At 36.7% G+C, this 15302-nt stretch overlaps 1 protein-coding gene across 16 annotated transcripts; it reads left to right on the top strand.

Annotated features, from left to right (window-relative positions):
- Positions 1-1293: 1293 nt before the first annotated feature.
- LOC148853312 (putative magnesium transporter NIPA8) lies at positions 1294-6295 on the top strand. 16 transcript variants are annotated; one of them, XM_088983299.1, is made up of 16 exons: positions 1383-1577; positions 1724-1849; positions 2328-2469; positions 2638-2753; positions 3014-3101; positions 3230-3291; positions 3493-3578; positions 3676-3749; positions 4101-4203; positions 4377-4505; positions 4609-4708; positions 4827-4946; positions 5035-5125; positions 5260-5326; positions 5719-5818; positions 5908-6295. In XM_088983299.1, exons 4-16 carry the CDS (start codon positions 2661-2663, stop codon positions 6124-6126), a joined length of 1332 nt encoding a protein of 443 aa, XP_088839425.1. In that variant the 5' UTR covers positions 1383-1577; positions 1724-1849; positions 2328-2469; positions 2638-2660; the 3' UTR covers positions 6127-6295. The 16 variants fall into 16 exon arrangements, with proteins under 16 accessions (XP_088839418.1, XP_088839430.1, XP_088839416.1 ...); XM_088983296.1 differs by having other exon boundaries at positions 2561-2753; XM_088983303.1 differs by having other exon boundaries at positions 1439-1577; positions 1744-1849.
- The last annotated feature ends 9007 nt before the right edge of the window (positions 6296-15302 follow it).

The raw sequence follows: 15302 nt of genomic DNA, 5'->3' as shown, positions 1-15302 counted from the left end.
ATGAGGCGCTTTAGATGCACACTTTGCTCACACTTTTGCACGCACCCGTGTGGCTCAAGAAGGGCAGCTTTGGTTTTGGTGCGATCTAATCGTTGATTTTTTTAAACATAAATTAGGCTTTTAACACACAACATTTTCGAAAATCACTTTTTTTTTCTCTCTCTCTCTATCTCTCTTTCAATCTGGTCTGCTACAATCTCACAAAAGGTTAATTCGGTGATTCTTCAACTTTGTTGGTTGTAGATTATCGTCAAAAGCTCTGTTGTATCATGAGAACGGATTTATCTATAATTCAACAACAAACTCAATAAAACTAAGTGGGGACAAATAACATTCTAAATACAGTATCTTCAGACACGCCTTAAAGATTCTCCTCCAAAGTTTTAGTAACCTCATTTCCCAACATTTGCATGATTTTAAAAATCACAAGGAAAAATATACTTAGCAAACGACACAAACCTATCATACTTTTTATGTTCAATATAAAGTAATTTCTTAAATAATAGGCTAGATTTGTGTTCATTTATCAAACCAAAATGATAGTTTAAGTATTTAACCCAAAAAACTAATTATTGACATCCTAAATAGACACATAAGAAAACATTTTCAAAGAAACAATTGTTATGAATCTATAAATGTTTATACATAATGTCTGAAAAGAATACAACCAATCAATAAGCATCATATAAAGTAGAATCAATTAAGTGGGTTTTTACCAAAATTTATGGGAAGTTGTATTGGTCAAAACATTTTTGGTATTTTCTTCTACCCTAACGCATCATAACGTATTAACGTGTCATCCTCAACGAAGCATGAAAGACACGTTTAGTCATCCATAACCATGAATGACACGTTTAGTCATCCAAGTAAAAGGAGCATGAAACAAAGGTTTGTCCAAACGGAGTTTTAATTGTGTGGGATGTGTTCGAAATTATAATATTTATTTATTTTTGCTTTCATCTAATATTTATTTATTACTTAATTTGAAAGCGAAAGTTAAATTGAGGGAAAATTCTTAATTAATACCTTTATATTGGGTATAATGGCACTTTAGTCCCTGAATTTTAAAAAGCATTAAAAAATATTTATATTTTTTTAGATGTCATTTAATTCTCTTATCGACCAGTCAAACATTAATAAAAAATGAACAGTTCCTTGTCTCTCTATTAAAAAAATTGGATATTAAATTATCCTATTTTAAAGTTTGGGGCAAAACAGGCCATAAGTACGCGGAATTTTCCCCAAATTAATTAAGAACATTTATTTATAAAATACATTATACAAAGAAAATACGGCTTGACGGTTGAGTACGGCGGGAAAAGCGGTCGGTAAACGTAGTTTTCACGCCCGTTTGTTTATGTGATTGGACTTAAAACTTCAAAGGCGTCAAATCCCTACCTTAATTCTTTTCGCCGTCTGTGCAAGTGCAAACGTACCAGACATATTTGATTTATTTATTTTTCCCCGCTTCTTAATTTCTTTTTTCATTTCCCTTCAATCACTTGGATGGTTTCACTGATTCTTGAATCATCAGCTCTCTAGAATATTTCTTCGATTGAAAGAACTCTATTTTCACGGTAAGCTTGTCTACTTTCCATTGTTTTGATTTGAAAGTCGATCTGTCTTTTCCCTTTTATTCTCTCCTCTTCCCAAGCAATCAAGGTCTTCGAGATCTATATTCTTCTGCAAACTATGGAATTGATTTTTCTGCGTTACCTCTAAGTCTGTCAATTTTTATTGGAGCCTATTTGATCGGGGAAGCAATGCCGCTTGAAGCTTCACGTGAATGTCGTTTATTAGCTGAAATAGATATTTGCGTTGAATCAGCCGATGATGCGATAGAGTAAAGGTTGATACTTCTTTTCTTTTCTGTTTTTTTTTTTTTTTTTTTCATTTCTTTTCCCCTCTTTCTTGTTTTAGTTCAATAGTAATTATTGTCTCCTTAGTGTCCATTTCTGAATTGGATTATCCTAAAATCTTTGTTTGCGTTTTTTTTATCCTTAAAATCTTTGTTAGCGTTTGATCTGATGAACTGAGTATTCCAAGGTAGATCCGGCACTAGCGCCTTTGTACTTTCAAGCAAATTAGAAAAAAAATGATGCTTTATTCATGAAAATGCTAGGCAAAATTGTAACTTCTACTGCCAACTTTTCTGCGGTTCTTTATGTCCAAGGACATGTATATTTTTTGATCAGTATGTCCAATCGACATATTTCTATTACTTTGTTTTTTAGCTGTAGATCTATTTTATTGGGGAAAAGTTTGGTACATTTGTTAGAATAATTGCCATAATCTTTCATTCATTTCGTTTTTATTATTATTGAAAGGCCGAGGAGTAATTGGATTGTTCATCAGCTCTTTTAACGCATGGTTAAGACAGACAGAATTCAAATCAATATGCCATAAGATAGTTGATGTCTTATCCTACCAAGGGAATACACCTTCATTTAGTCTCCTCAAAATGTTCAGGTATCAGAACAACTTCTATTGATATGCAAATCTTCGCTTGAAGGGGATCCTTGGACCTTATGATGGATCAATTTCAACTTGTTGCCTTCAGACTTGCGCTACTAGATCAAAATTACGTGACTATCAGTAGATGCATCAAGACTGAGATCAGTTTTCAATTACACGTAGGTGCTTGTTGACATCAGTAACCCATGGGGGACTGGGTTATTGGAGCATTTATCAACGTTATTGGTAGCATTGCCATAAACTTTGGGACAAATCTTCTAAAGTTGGGTCATGATCAGGTACTTTTGTTGGAAACATGTTGCATAGAACCATCAGAATCCTCTCTTACTGCCTACGAATAGTCAAGTGAAAGTTATTTTAATTTATTTGTCTACTAATATGCTCATGTTTTAGTTATTTACTTACATACATATGGCATTATTCAATACTTGGTTAAGTTCGAAATCTTGCTGATGAGCATAAAACTATTTTTAACTTTTTTTTTTTCTGATGCACACCATATTGCAGGTTTTAATGATTCTGACTGAATTTCTTGCAGAGAGAACGACTTTCTATGCTAGACAATGATGGAACCAATGGAAAGATTGTCTTGAAGCCGATCATATACTTCCAGACTTGGAGAGTTGGTACAGTTCAGGCTGATCATGCTTGGTTCTTTAAGATTAAGTTGTCCAGTATTATGCATAGAACATTTTAAATGGACCATTTGAAAGCTATTGCAACTGATGTTAAACACAAGAATCTTTATATGCAGGTATTCTATTTTTTGCTGTAGGGAACTGCCTTAACTTCATTTCTTTTGGATATGCTGCCCAGGTCAGTATCCTTTGGTTGAAGGATAAATAGGATTTAAGTAAACTTACATTTATTTTATTGTATTTTTATTTAGTGTTGCATATCAACTGATTCCATTTCTTCTTTCACAGATAATCAATCTGTGCTTGCTTAGATTCAAACATGTTTTGATGAATATAGTGTTTCCTTTACTTTTTGTTTACATCTTTTTTCCTGGTACAGTCCCTTCTTGCAGCCCTGGGATCTATTCAGTTTGTATCAAACATTGCATTTTCATACTTTGTTTTGAACAAGATGGTGACCGTCAAGTATGTTCATATCAGAAGTGAGAATTTGTTGTTTTCAGAATTGTGGTTGTTGCTGAATTTTCAATTTGAAAATCATAAAAGATTGCCCATTTTGCAGGGTACTGGTTGCCACCACCTTTATTGTTATTGGAAATATCTTTCTTGTGGCTTTCGGCAATCACCAGTCTCCTGGTACTTATTCTCACCATGGAGTTGTAGATATTATTCTAATTATCTGAGTAGCGATGCCAACTGGGACCTATCTTACCTGCAAGATTATTTATTTAATGTTTCCCAAATGCCACCTTATATACACACACACACAAACCAAAAAAAAAAACTATATACAATTCGATACCTCCTCAGGGGTTTTCCAGAAGAAGGCCATTGGGTTTTTTGTTACCATCTTCTGATTGCATAGTTTTTTGGTGTTAGGTAACCTCCTAGAGAGGCCCATTCCCCTGCATGTATATAAATTGTGTAGCTGGGGCATTGTTAATTTTCTCCACAGACAAAGAATTCCATGTATTCTCTCTTTTGCAGTTTACACACCAGACCAGTTGGTGGAGAAGTACAGAAACATCATATTCCTTCTTTACTGCCTTATTTTGGTCTTGGTTGTAGCTGTGCATCACTCCATTTACAGGTGAGGGTTGTTTCTTTACGTTTTATCAGTATTCATGGATCAGCTATGCATGTCTCAATTATTGTAGGGCCAATTGTTTTCCATGTTCTGATTTTCTCTTTTCCCTGATATTAAACAAGTCATCAAGTTGTAGTTATATGCTTTTATTAACAACTAAAAAGTGGAATATGCAGGAGAGGAGAGTTTGTTCTTGCTGTATCTGGACATGATCTTAATCCTTGTTGGCACATGTTGCTGCCCTTCTCCTATGCTGTTGTTTCTGGTGCTGTAGGATCATGCTCAGTGTTGTTTGCAAAATCCCTGTAAATTGGCCTTTTCAGATGCTACTTCCTTTTTGACTTACATCCTTGTAATGTATTAGGGTTTTTTTGTTTCTAAATCTCATGTTATATATATTTTTTGCAGGTCTAATCTGTTAAGATTGACCATGTCCAGCAGTTATAAGTTGCATAGCTGGTTCACATACTCAATGCTTCTTTTATTTCTTAGCACAGCTGGATTTTGGGTAACAATTTACTTGCATGACTCATTAGTTTGGATATGATGTCAAGTATTTTTGCTTTTGCCATGCTTTTTTGGAGTTGCCTATTTTTTATACATCAAATGTTTTTATACTTTCCCAGATGGCACGATTGAACGAAGGCCTGTCACTGTTCGATGCAATTCTTATTGTCCCAATGTTTCAGATTGCTTGGACCTTTTTCTCCATTTGTACAGGATTTGTATACTTTCAGGAATATCAGGTTAACCTAATTTAATGTGGATATCTATCATTTACCATTTATGGTTGCCTTAATGCAGCATGGTAAATAAATTAGTGATTCTTTACAGGTCTTTGATGCACTCAGGACAACAATGTTTGTACTGGGAATGATGTCTGTCTTTATAGGCATTTCATTATTGGCACCTGATGAAACAAAAGGTATTTCTAGTAATGCTTGCATTTCTTTTACCTGTGAGGTCAGAGACAAATCCAGGATTCATTTTAACCTTGTTAATATTTTTTTTCTTCCCTTTTTCCTTTTCCCTTTTCCCTTGTTTCTTTTTCTTTTCCAGGTGTTGAAGTGAGGGGTTCTTCTTTGCTTTCTTCGACATCTCCAGTAATTGCAGATGATATGGACAGGTAAAATACAATTCCTGCACAGATAATTGATCTTAACCCTGGGAATTTCCTGCTTGGAGAATTCTTGCAGATTGTAGTGTGTCTTTTGTTTGTAAGATTTTATGGAAGAAACTGTGGGGGAAGTCTGACAACCAGAGTTTCGAACACAATGAATTGAGATCCTTCTTTCTATTTCATCTTTTCCTTCCCAATCAAAAGAAAAATCATTTTTCTTTCTAGGCTTCTTACAAGAAAAATAAACAATTCATTTTTTAGTGGATATGAAGATTTAAGATAACTTATTTTGTCTTTGAAAAAGGAAGTGCAGACAACATAGTTGCATTGCAGAGAGAAAACAATTCAAACATCTATGTGATATTCCCTAAACTTTTGAAAATATTTTATTACTACAGGCTTCTTAATCTGCCATCTGAAGAGACAGAAATAAGGGACCTAAGATCATTTGGGCAACTGCTACTGGTAAAGGCTACATCTATACTGAGCAAGGCAAAGGTACTTCAAACTGGAATCAATTCTCCCTCTCCAAAAGAAATGATAATGATGCTTAAATACTAACATTTATATATCCATTTATTATGCAGACTGCTTGTACACTATCGTTAGGTCTAGGAGAGGACTCGATCAATGCGTCTTCAGTTCTTGTAATGCCCATGGTATCTTCAAGGATGAATGGATTTAGAGGATCAGGATTTGATCGGACCAAGCTTTTCTCCTTGAGAAGACCTGGTTGGAGTAGGATCTCAATGGATGAGGATGCTGAAATGGAGAGAAGTTCTATGCTATCACATAACCGTGGGTAGGGGTAGCAATACATCATGATGTCCGTTCAGAAGGACATGGAGTTTCTTTTTCTTGTATTCTTGTATCTTGATTGTATAGAAATTATATTTCTTTCGATTGTCTTTCATAATGGGTATACTGTAGTCTCAAGTTGTAACTTATCAAGGCAATTGAACCATAGTTTTAAAACTCTCTTCTCTTTGGGATTCTTTCAGTTGCACTACTTCATTTTTTTAATTTGTTCCAAGGCTGATATCATCAGAGCATGGCTATATCTGTAAAATAATCCTCGAAACTGGATAGAAAAGATTCTAAAAACTTACCAACACACTTTATGGATATAGATAAACATCTTGGAGAGGTTTAGACTTTCAGATTCACTTGATTCTTTGACAAAAACTTGTAAATTTTTGGTATTTCAGCTCCCTATTGCACAGTAAACTCCCAGCATCTTTTCTGAGGACTACTTCCCCCCTCCTCTTTCTTTCTTTCTTTATTTTTTCTTTCTTTCTTTATTTTATTTTATTTTTTGTAATAACTGGAGATAACAGGTTTTGGGAGCATTAGGCAACTTCTGACACTTCTTGAAAACAATTCTCTCTTCTTCAGTGGAGGAAAGCAGAACCTTCAGTCAAGTTTTAGACAAGGTAAGAGGTTACTCACCAAAAGTTGCTAATAGCATGTTAAAATCCTTCATTTTTTTCTAGTTATTTCTTTTTATATGGGTACTCTTCTTGATTTTGAGAGGATGCAGAGTTAAACCATGAGACCTAATGCTATAGGAATTCTTGGGTCTTTTGTACATGCATTTCCTTAATCTGGAATGTATATAACAGGTAAATTATGAGGAAAAGTTTGATATACTATATTCTTGAGTTGCTATTCCTGTACATGTCATTAGGTGTACTTTTAAACCCTTCTTCAGTTGATATTTTTATTTTGCCTCGTCCATATGAGGATATATAGATCATCTAACTGATGGTTCTTACCTGCAGGATCTCATAAAAATCCAAGACCAGCCAGATGGGATACTAACCATCTGATATGGGAGTTTCTGAGGCTCTTAGCCTCATATTATCATCCAATAATCTATTTACTATGTGTGAGGATTTCCTTTTTTGATTGGGCTAGGAGACATGTAATTGCTTTCTATTGGATGGGTCCTGTTCAATGAACATGTATGTGCATATGCATCTCATTATCTAGAATATCAATAAGGTATTAGATGTCAAGTTGTCAACTTTTCCCCCATTTATTGCAGTCAATGAGCAAAGGGGGATTTCAAGTCTCTGGACCAGAATATACTAGAAGTTATTAATCTAACATTTTCAAGAAAGGAGAACTTTGGCTAGATAAAGAACAATTTCAAAAGCTCCTTTTATTCATAAACTATAAATTCAGTCCTTTTTGCTTGCTTCTGCTATACAGAAAAAAAGTAGGGTTTAGTGGAAACAAGGTGTAGAGCTGTTGCCTTTGGGTATATTATATCTAACCATTACTGTCACTTGACCTTTCCCCCTATTGTGAGAATTGAAGATCTCATAATTTCTTCTACTATGGAACTATTAATAAAATTGACTTGTAAAGGTGATCCATATTGTTTTCTCTTCTATTTGTTTGCTTGAAATATTCTTTTGCTGTCTTTTTGATGGTCACAAGCTTCCAATTGACAGAAATCAAGCTCAATTACAGTAAGCCTTTTGTAACATTCAGGCAGCCTTATGCACTTCAAACTGCTCTTCTCTTGAGCATAAGTGAGACCAGGTGCCCATTAACCAAGGATTTCAGCATATGTACTGTTTCTCATATTGTTCCTAAGTGAATCTAATCCATTCTTTTTTTGTATGAATTTGAAGTTTTGCATCTATGGACTTGCTTGCAAAGGTTGTTGAATTATAATCTTAAATGACTGATGCTCTTTTGATATCTTCAAAACCCTTCTTCAGGTTTTAGCTGCTTTGGGCAATTGATGCATTGGCTTGTGTTTTCTATTTAAGAAATAAAATGTTGAATCCTTCTGAATATGATCTTCTGCAATTAAGTGGTTTCCCCCCATTGAAATTCTGTAACATAGGTTTTGGTAACTTTTCTTGTTGATTTTTGGAAAAAATTGAAATTATAAATGTTTATATGAATTTACTTTGTAATTTTGAGATGATAAAATGAAATGAAAACTTTTCTACTTTTTCCTAGAATAGTCATGTGTTGCTTCTCTATGCAGGATATTGTCATTGTTGATCATCCGATTCTCTTTCAAAGAATCATGGCCAGGTCATGTATCTTCACTTTGTCTTTACCATTAACATTTCCTGTATCCGTTATATTGCTTATAATACTTGGGTCATCTTGAATATGGATATTTCCATGCTATGTGGATCTGGACCTAACGATTGTTTCAGGTTCAGGTTTGTGGTTCAAACCTTTTTGCAACTCCTTGCAAACTTCACCTGGATGATGGAAGACACGATCACGCAGTGTTCATGCCCCACAGACAAGGGGTCAACTCCTGCCTTGAAGGTTCACTGCTGCTGCTGACCATTTCGTGGGGGGAGGAATCTTAACTTTACTCCTTAACAAAATGTTTGCCAAGGGATACCATTCTTGAGGAGATTATAATCCAGTGAAATGCACCTGAACTCCACAAGTTCAGCCCTTGTGTTTCCAACAAGCATACTGGTACAGTGGTGCTTTCAGTCCAAATCTGATTATTATATATTTATATATTTCATTCGGCGTACACACAGAAAAGAAAAATGATAGAATATGTTCATGCAGGATGTTGGACTTGCTAGCTTTGAGAGCGGGTGGGTTGTTATGCCTATTGTCTATTTTGAATTGCTTTCATGCAAATGCGCTTTTTTGCGTACCTAATATTATAGAGAAAAAAAAAAAAAACAAAGCAAAAGGCATCATCCCGGAGGTTTTTTTTTTTGCTTCAGAAAATTGCTTCATTGCTTAGAAAACTTTGAATACAAAGTGGTGGGTTCGAAACCCATTCATCTTCCATGTTCGACCATGGCACCATGCAGCCAAGGCATGAGCTAATCCATTAAATTGTCTCTTAACATGAGAGAAAGAAACATAATGTAAACCTGATACTATTTGCCGGGCATCCAAATGAAGATGTTTCCATTGCCATGGAGCAATTGGATCTTCTGACTTCATAAAATTGATGACGGATAGACAATCGCCCTGCATAAGCATATTTCCTCGTCGAATCCGATTAGCCACCTTCACAGCTAATAACATTCCTTCCATCTCCACCATCTCTGCATCTCCTCCAAGCACTAAACATGATTTGGCCATTATGAAACATCCATCGCCATCAACTGCTACACAAGCCGCTGCTCCCCTTCTATCTTTATATGAACCATCAAAAAATACCCTCACATCCGAATGTTGGCTAATTTGTCTGTCTTCCTCGTACTGAACTTGTAACCCATCCCCTACATGTGCTTGTAGCCCCACTAACTCCACCCTAAATTTTCTTATTTTATCAATTACTCGTTCTGGTACAATCGTAACACCATTGAACATAACATCATTCCTAGCTAGCCAAATCATCCATATTTCTAGAGCCTGCGACTGCAACAATAAAACATCTGCATCCGCTATTAGACTCACTCGCTGAACACTATTTGTTAACCATTCAGCAATTATGATCTCCCTTACCCCATCCGGCCTCCAACCGATACTACCAAACCAGATGGCCTTTGAGAAACTGCACCACCAAAATAAATGCTCAAGTGTTTCTTTGTCCCCACCATGTCTTTGGTAAAAATTAACCCTTGCACCAGTCTCCACATAAGTAATTGAATTCGAGGATAAAAATTTAATTTCCAGAATTTCCTCCACCATTGTATATTAGCTTGTTCATGTATGCAACTCCCAATCAACAAGTTATAAACTGATTTAACAGTTAACTTTCCATCCCTCTCATAAGTCCAGATCCACTCATGTTCTTGTGAAGTATACTTTGGTAATCCAATTTTTGTAATAGCTTGCTGAACGTCGAAAGGGAATATAGAAGAAATAAGTTGCATGTTCCATAGCCCGCTTTGTGTAAAAAGATCAGCAACATAAGAAACCCATCATGAATCTCTTCTGTTGGCCTCTGCAATATAAAACCTTCTAAGTCTGGCAACCAAGGGTCACCCCATATTTTGATAGTAAGCCCATTCCCCACCCTTTTACAACCACCTCTTTGTAATATATTACGGGTCCTACAGAGACCTTTCCAAAAAGGTGAGTTGCTACTCCCCACAGAGACTGTTAGGAAATCAGCGCCTTTAACATATTTCTCTCTCATAAGTCTCCAACCAACTTTGGCCAATAATGCATTATTGAATAATTTCATCTTACGAATTCCCAATCCCCCACATCTCTTTGGCCTACAAACTTTCTGCCATAGCAGATCAGTACCTAGACCTGAATGTCCATTCCAAAAGAAAGATTTCATAGTGGTTTCAATGTTAGAACATGTTTGGGATGGCAAGGATGAACTGACATAGTATATGTAGGCAAAGCTGACAGCACACTTTTAATCAACACTGTTCTCCCCATCTGTGATAAACAATTTGCCCTCCAGCCAGTCAGTCTTGTCTTTACCGTATCCATAACTTCTTGGTAGCTTTTAGTCCTTCGATGTCCAATACAAAGAGGCACCCCCAAGTATCTTGCCCGTCGACCTAGTCTCACCACACCTAAACTTCGAGCAATTAACCTCCCTTGTCGTTTCGGTAAATTCTTACTAAATAAAATACCAGATTTTCCATAATTAAACTCCTGTCCAGAACATCTCCCAAACTCATCCAAAATGTTAACCACCTCATTCATCTCTAATAGAGAAGCCCATCCAAATAATACAAGATCATCTGCAAATAAAAGGTGAGATACCACCGGGCATCCTGTACCAATTCTTACTCCATGCAACGTTCTCCTTGCAATAGCTTTGTCTATCATCAAGGAGAGCACATTCATCCCGAATATAAAGAGATACGGGGATAATGAATCACCTTGACGGAGACCTCTTGTTGGTTCAAAACTATTGGACCCCACCCTATTAACAAGGATAGCCTATCTTGTAGTGAAGATACACATTCGAATTAATTGAATCCAATTAGATGAAAACCCCAAATCCTCCATAACTTCATACAAAAATCTCCATTCCATTTTATCATAAGCCTTAGCCATGTCCACTTTAAGTGCAAAAACTCCATATTTGCCTCTCTTCTTTATCATATAATGAACAACCTCGTGGCCAATGATGACATTATCAGTTATTTGTTGCCCTGGAACAAATGCAGCTTGCCAAGGAGAAATAATTTTATGTAACACCACTCTAAACCTGTTTGCAAGTAGTTTAGAAAAAAATTTATAAATTATATTACACAGACTAATAGGCTGAAAGTGATGCACTGAATCCTGAAATTTCACCTTTGGAATTAGAACTACATTAGTAAGGTTAATTTCCGGATATAAATTTTCACCATTAAAAAGAGATTGGACTAAGGCAACTATATCAAAACCAATAATGTGCCAAATTTTATGAAAAAAATAGCTGGCATACCATCAGGAGGGCCAGGAGCTTTAAGAGGACCCAGTTGGAAGACCACATCTCTAACCTCCTCGTACATGGGGACTCTACATAGCTCCTCGTTTTCTTCTAGTGTAATGTGTGGGTGTAACAACTCCTTGAATTAATTTATTTTAGTATTTAATTTAAATTTTTTGTTATATAGTAATAATATTAATTAAATTTGTAATTATTTAAATATTTACTTAAAATATTTTTCTCCAACCAAGTGTAATTATTATATAATAGATTTGTTAATTCATATTTTGCATTTACGAATAAGCATTAATGATTTGGCTTAACAATTTTACTTGTTGTTAATAGATATTGATTCTTATTTAAGGTTTAGTTACTATATTTGGTAAATATTATGGGGCCTGCTTTGAATAAACATTAATGATAAATGATGATTGTTATTTCATTTTTTATTATTTACTTAATTAAGTACTTGATGATTGTTAATTATTTTTATAAATACTTATTGTTATTATTATTTACTTAATTCAGTAATTTTCAGCAAGTAATTATTTGATTTAATCTGAATTATTTCAAAATTTTAATTATTTATAATAGACATTTAGCGTAGGCTCTTTATTTGATTTAAGAGACTTACCATGTTTTATCTAGAGAATGACCCCATACTAAGAGGCAACTATAGTATTATTAAATTTGAAATTTACTATTTAACAATAAAAAAACAATATCCTGTTGAGCAACCCACTCCCAAAAAAGTAACAATAACTTTGAAATCATTAATCTATATATAAAATAGAAAAGTTAGATGGATGTTTACAACAATATCATCAATACTGGTTAATATATAGGGACGTATGAATTGATAAAAAGCATTTAAATGATATCCATTCAAAGAGGCAAAGAAGAAAAAAAATCATTCAAAGACTTACTAAGAAAAACAATTAATGCCAAACAATATTTGCAGGTGCATCCATCCTCTAAAGCAAGAGATGAAAAATACATGATTATAATCAAATCATCATCATGTATGGCTACAATCAACTACTAATATAATCAGGACTCCAAAGCCCATTCAACAGAGGAAACATGAAAGAAAGGAGAATAAGGGGACCATATCGAGTATGGAGGTCACCTCCAAATTAGGTGGCAACGTTTCTTTTGCTCGATCATGGTTATGGATTTTAAGTCTAAGCTCCCCACAATGCACGTAGGCTGGCTAGAAGTTATCTTTAGGGAAAAGGTAGGGAAACCTATACATAACCTAATGGTATATATGAATTATGGGAATTGAGAAATAAAAATAGGAAATGTAGGTTGAAATTATAATTTAGGGCATGTTGATGTGTCAAATTCAAGTCAATTAGAACACTCATAGATTTTAGTTCATTCATTTAGTGGTAATTTGAATATTTTTTTTTATTCCATGTCTTTATTGAGTAATATAGATTAATAATTATGAAATCAGTAATAATAATATGTATATTATTATTACTGTTATTTACTCGTAATATATTCTTATTATGTGTGTATTGATTTTGAAATCAGTAATATTAAATTATTATTATTATTATTATTATTATTATTATTATTATTATTATTATTATTACTATTATTATTAACTTTTTATTATTGTTATTATTATGAAGTGATTAATTTGTTAATATTATGATTTTTAGTTAATTCCTAAAATAATAATTTCTTTTATAATTCTTTTAGTTTAACAATAATGAATAATTGAAAGTTTTATAATTTAACTTTCACTAAATGATATATTTATTGGAGAATAATAATAGTATTAGTTATAATTACTTATCATAATAATGTAAATAATTAATACTTATTATATATTTATAAAATACCCCTCGCTAGTTCCTCTATTAATCTAGCATAAGCATTGGCCACTTGAAAAACCCACAAATTGGCTTTGAATTTTAAAGAGTTCCCAATCATCATCGAAAGAGACTCAAAGGTGGTTATTTCTTATCTAAAAGTTGGTTATTTCTTGTCTAAAAAAAGAAGGTAGAACCTGATGTAACCGTTTTCGGCCACGTGCCAACGTTTTGTGATGTAAAATTTTTTGGCAAAGTACCTCGTTATTCGACCCGGTGGTGGCGTGCCTTAGTGACGAGCTACTTGGTGGCGAACTCCCTGGGGGAGAACTGCTTGGTAACTAACTACTTGGTGGCGAACTGCCTGGTGGTGAATTGTCTTGGTGGCGAACTGCCTGGTGACGAACTCCCTGGTGGCGAACTGCCTGGGGGCGAACTGCCTTGGTGGCGAACTGCCTAGGGGCGAACTGCCTGGGGGTGAACTGCCTTGGTGACGAACTGCCTAGGGGCGAACTGCCTTGGTGGCGAACTGTTTGGGGCGAACTGCCTGGGGGCGCACTGCCTTTGTGGCGAACTGCCTGGAGGTGAACTACCTGGGGGCGAATTGCCTGGTGGAGAACTCCCTGGTGGCGAACTCCCTGGTGGTGAACTGCCTTGGTGGCGAACTGCCTTGGGGCGAATTGCCTTGGTGGTGAACTGCCTTGGGGCGAACTACCTTGGTGGCGAACTGTCTGGGGGCGAACTGCCTGGGGGCGAATTACCTGGTGGCGAACTACTTGGGGGCGAACTGCCTTGGTGGCGAACTGCCTTGGGGCGAATTGCCTTGGTGGCAAACTACTTGGGGGCGAACTGCCTTGGTGGCGAACTACCTGGTGGCGAACTCCCTGGTGACGAACTGCCTGGGGGTGAACTGCCTTGGTGACAAACTGCCTTGGGGCGAACTGCCTTGGTGGCGAACTGTCTGGGGCAAACTGCCTGGGGGCGCACTGCCTTGGTGGCGAACTGCCTGGGGGCGAATTGCCTGGTGGCGAACTACTTGGGGGCGAACTGCCTTGGTGGCGAACTGCCTTGGGGCGAATTGCCTTGGTGGAAAACTACTTGGGGGCGAACTGCCTTAGTGGCGAACTGCCTTGGGGCGAACTACCTTGGTGGCGAACTGCCTGGGGGTGAATTGCCTGGTGGCGAACTCCCTGGTGGTGAACTACTTGGGGGCGAACTACCTTGGGGCGAACTCCCTGGTGACGAACTGCCTGGGGGTGAACTGCCTGACGAACTCCCTACTAGGCGGTCGATGCCTTAGAGAATGTTGGAGCTCCCTGGTGCGGCGCAATCCGACTGCCCTCAGCATGAGGTGGTCTTCTTTCCTTTGTAGGCTGCGGGAGATGAGGGACCTACAAGAACTTCATCTTTTCCTCCTCTTTGTAGGTGGCGGGAGCTGAGAGACATGTGAGAACTCCATCTTTTCCTCCTCTTTGTAGGTGGCGGGAACTAAGGGACCTCCGAGAATTCCATCTTTTCCTCCTCCTTGTAGGTGGCGGGAGTTGAGGGACCTGCGAGAACTCCATCTTTTCCTCCTCTTTGTAGGTGGCGAGAGTTGAGGGACCTACAAGAACTCCATCTTTTCCTCCTCTTTGTAGGTGGCGGGAGCTAAGGGACCTCTGAGAATTCCATCTTTTCCTCCTCCTTGTAGGTGGCGGGAGTTGAGGGACCTCCGAGAACTCCATTTCTTCCTCCTCCTTGTAGGTGGGGGGAGCTGAGGGACTTCCGAGAACTGCGCCTTTTCCTCCTCTTCGTAGGCGGCGGGAGCTGAAGGACC

Source organism: Nelumbo lutea, chromosome 4 (genome assembly GCF_056320005.1).
Source record: "Nelumbo lutea isolate HS-2025 chromosome 4, American lotus-T2T, whole genome shotgun sequence".
Lineage (NCBI taxonomy): Eukaryota > Viridiplantae > Streptophyta > Magnoliopsida > Proteales > Nelumbonaceae > Nelumbo > Nelumbo lutea.
Note: the sequence above shows the minus strand (reverse complement) of the source record. Positions and strands in the feature narration are given on the sequence as shown.

Coding starts and splice junctions, on each gene's coding strand:
- LOC148853312 (XM_088983292.1), top strand. CDS start 2,661: ATGGGGGACTGGGTTATTGGAGCATTTATCAACGTTATTGGTAGCATT. Junction 3,292..3,492: donor CTTTTGGATATGCTGCCCAG/GTCAGTATCCTT, acceptor TTCCTGGTACAG/TCCCTTCTTGCAGCCCTGGG. Junction 4,506..4,608: donor GTGTTGTTTGCAAAATCCCT/GTAAATTGGCCT, acceptor TATTTTTTGCAG/GTCTAATCTGTTAAGATTGA.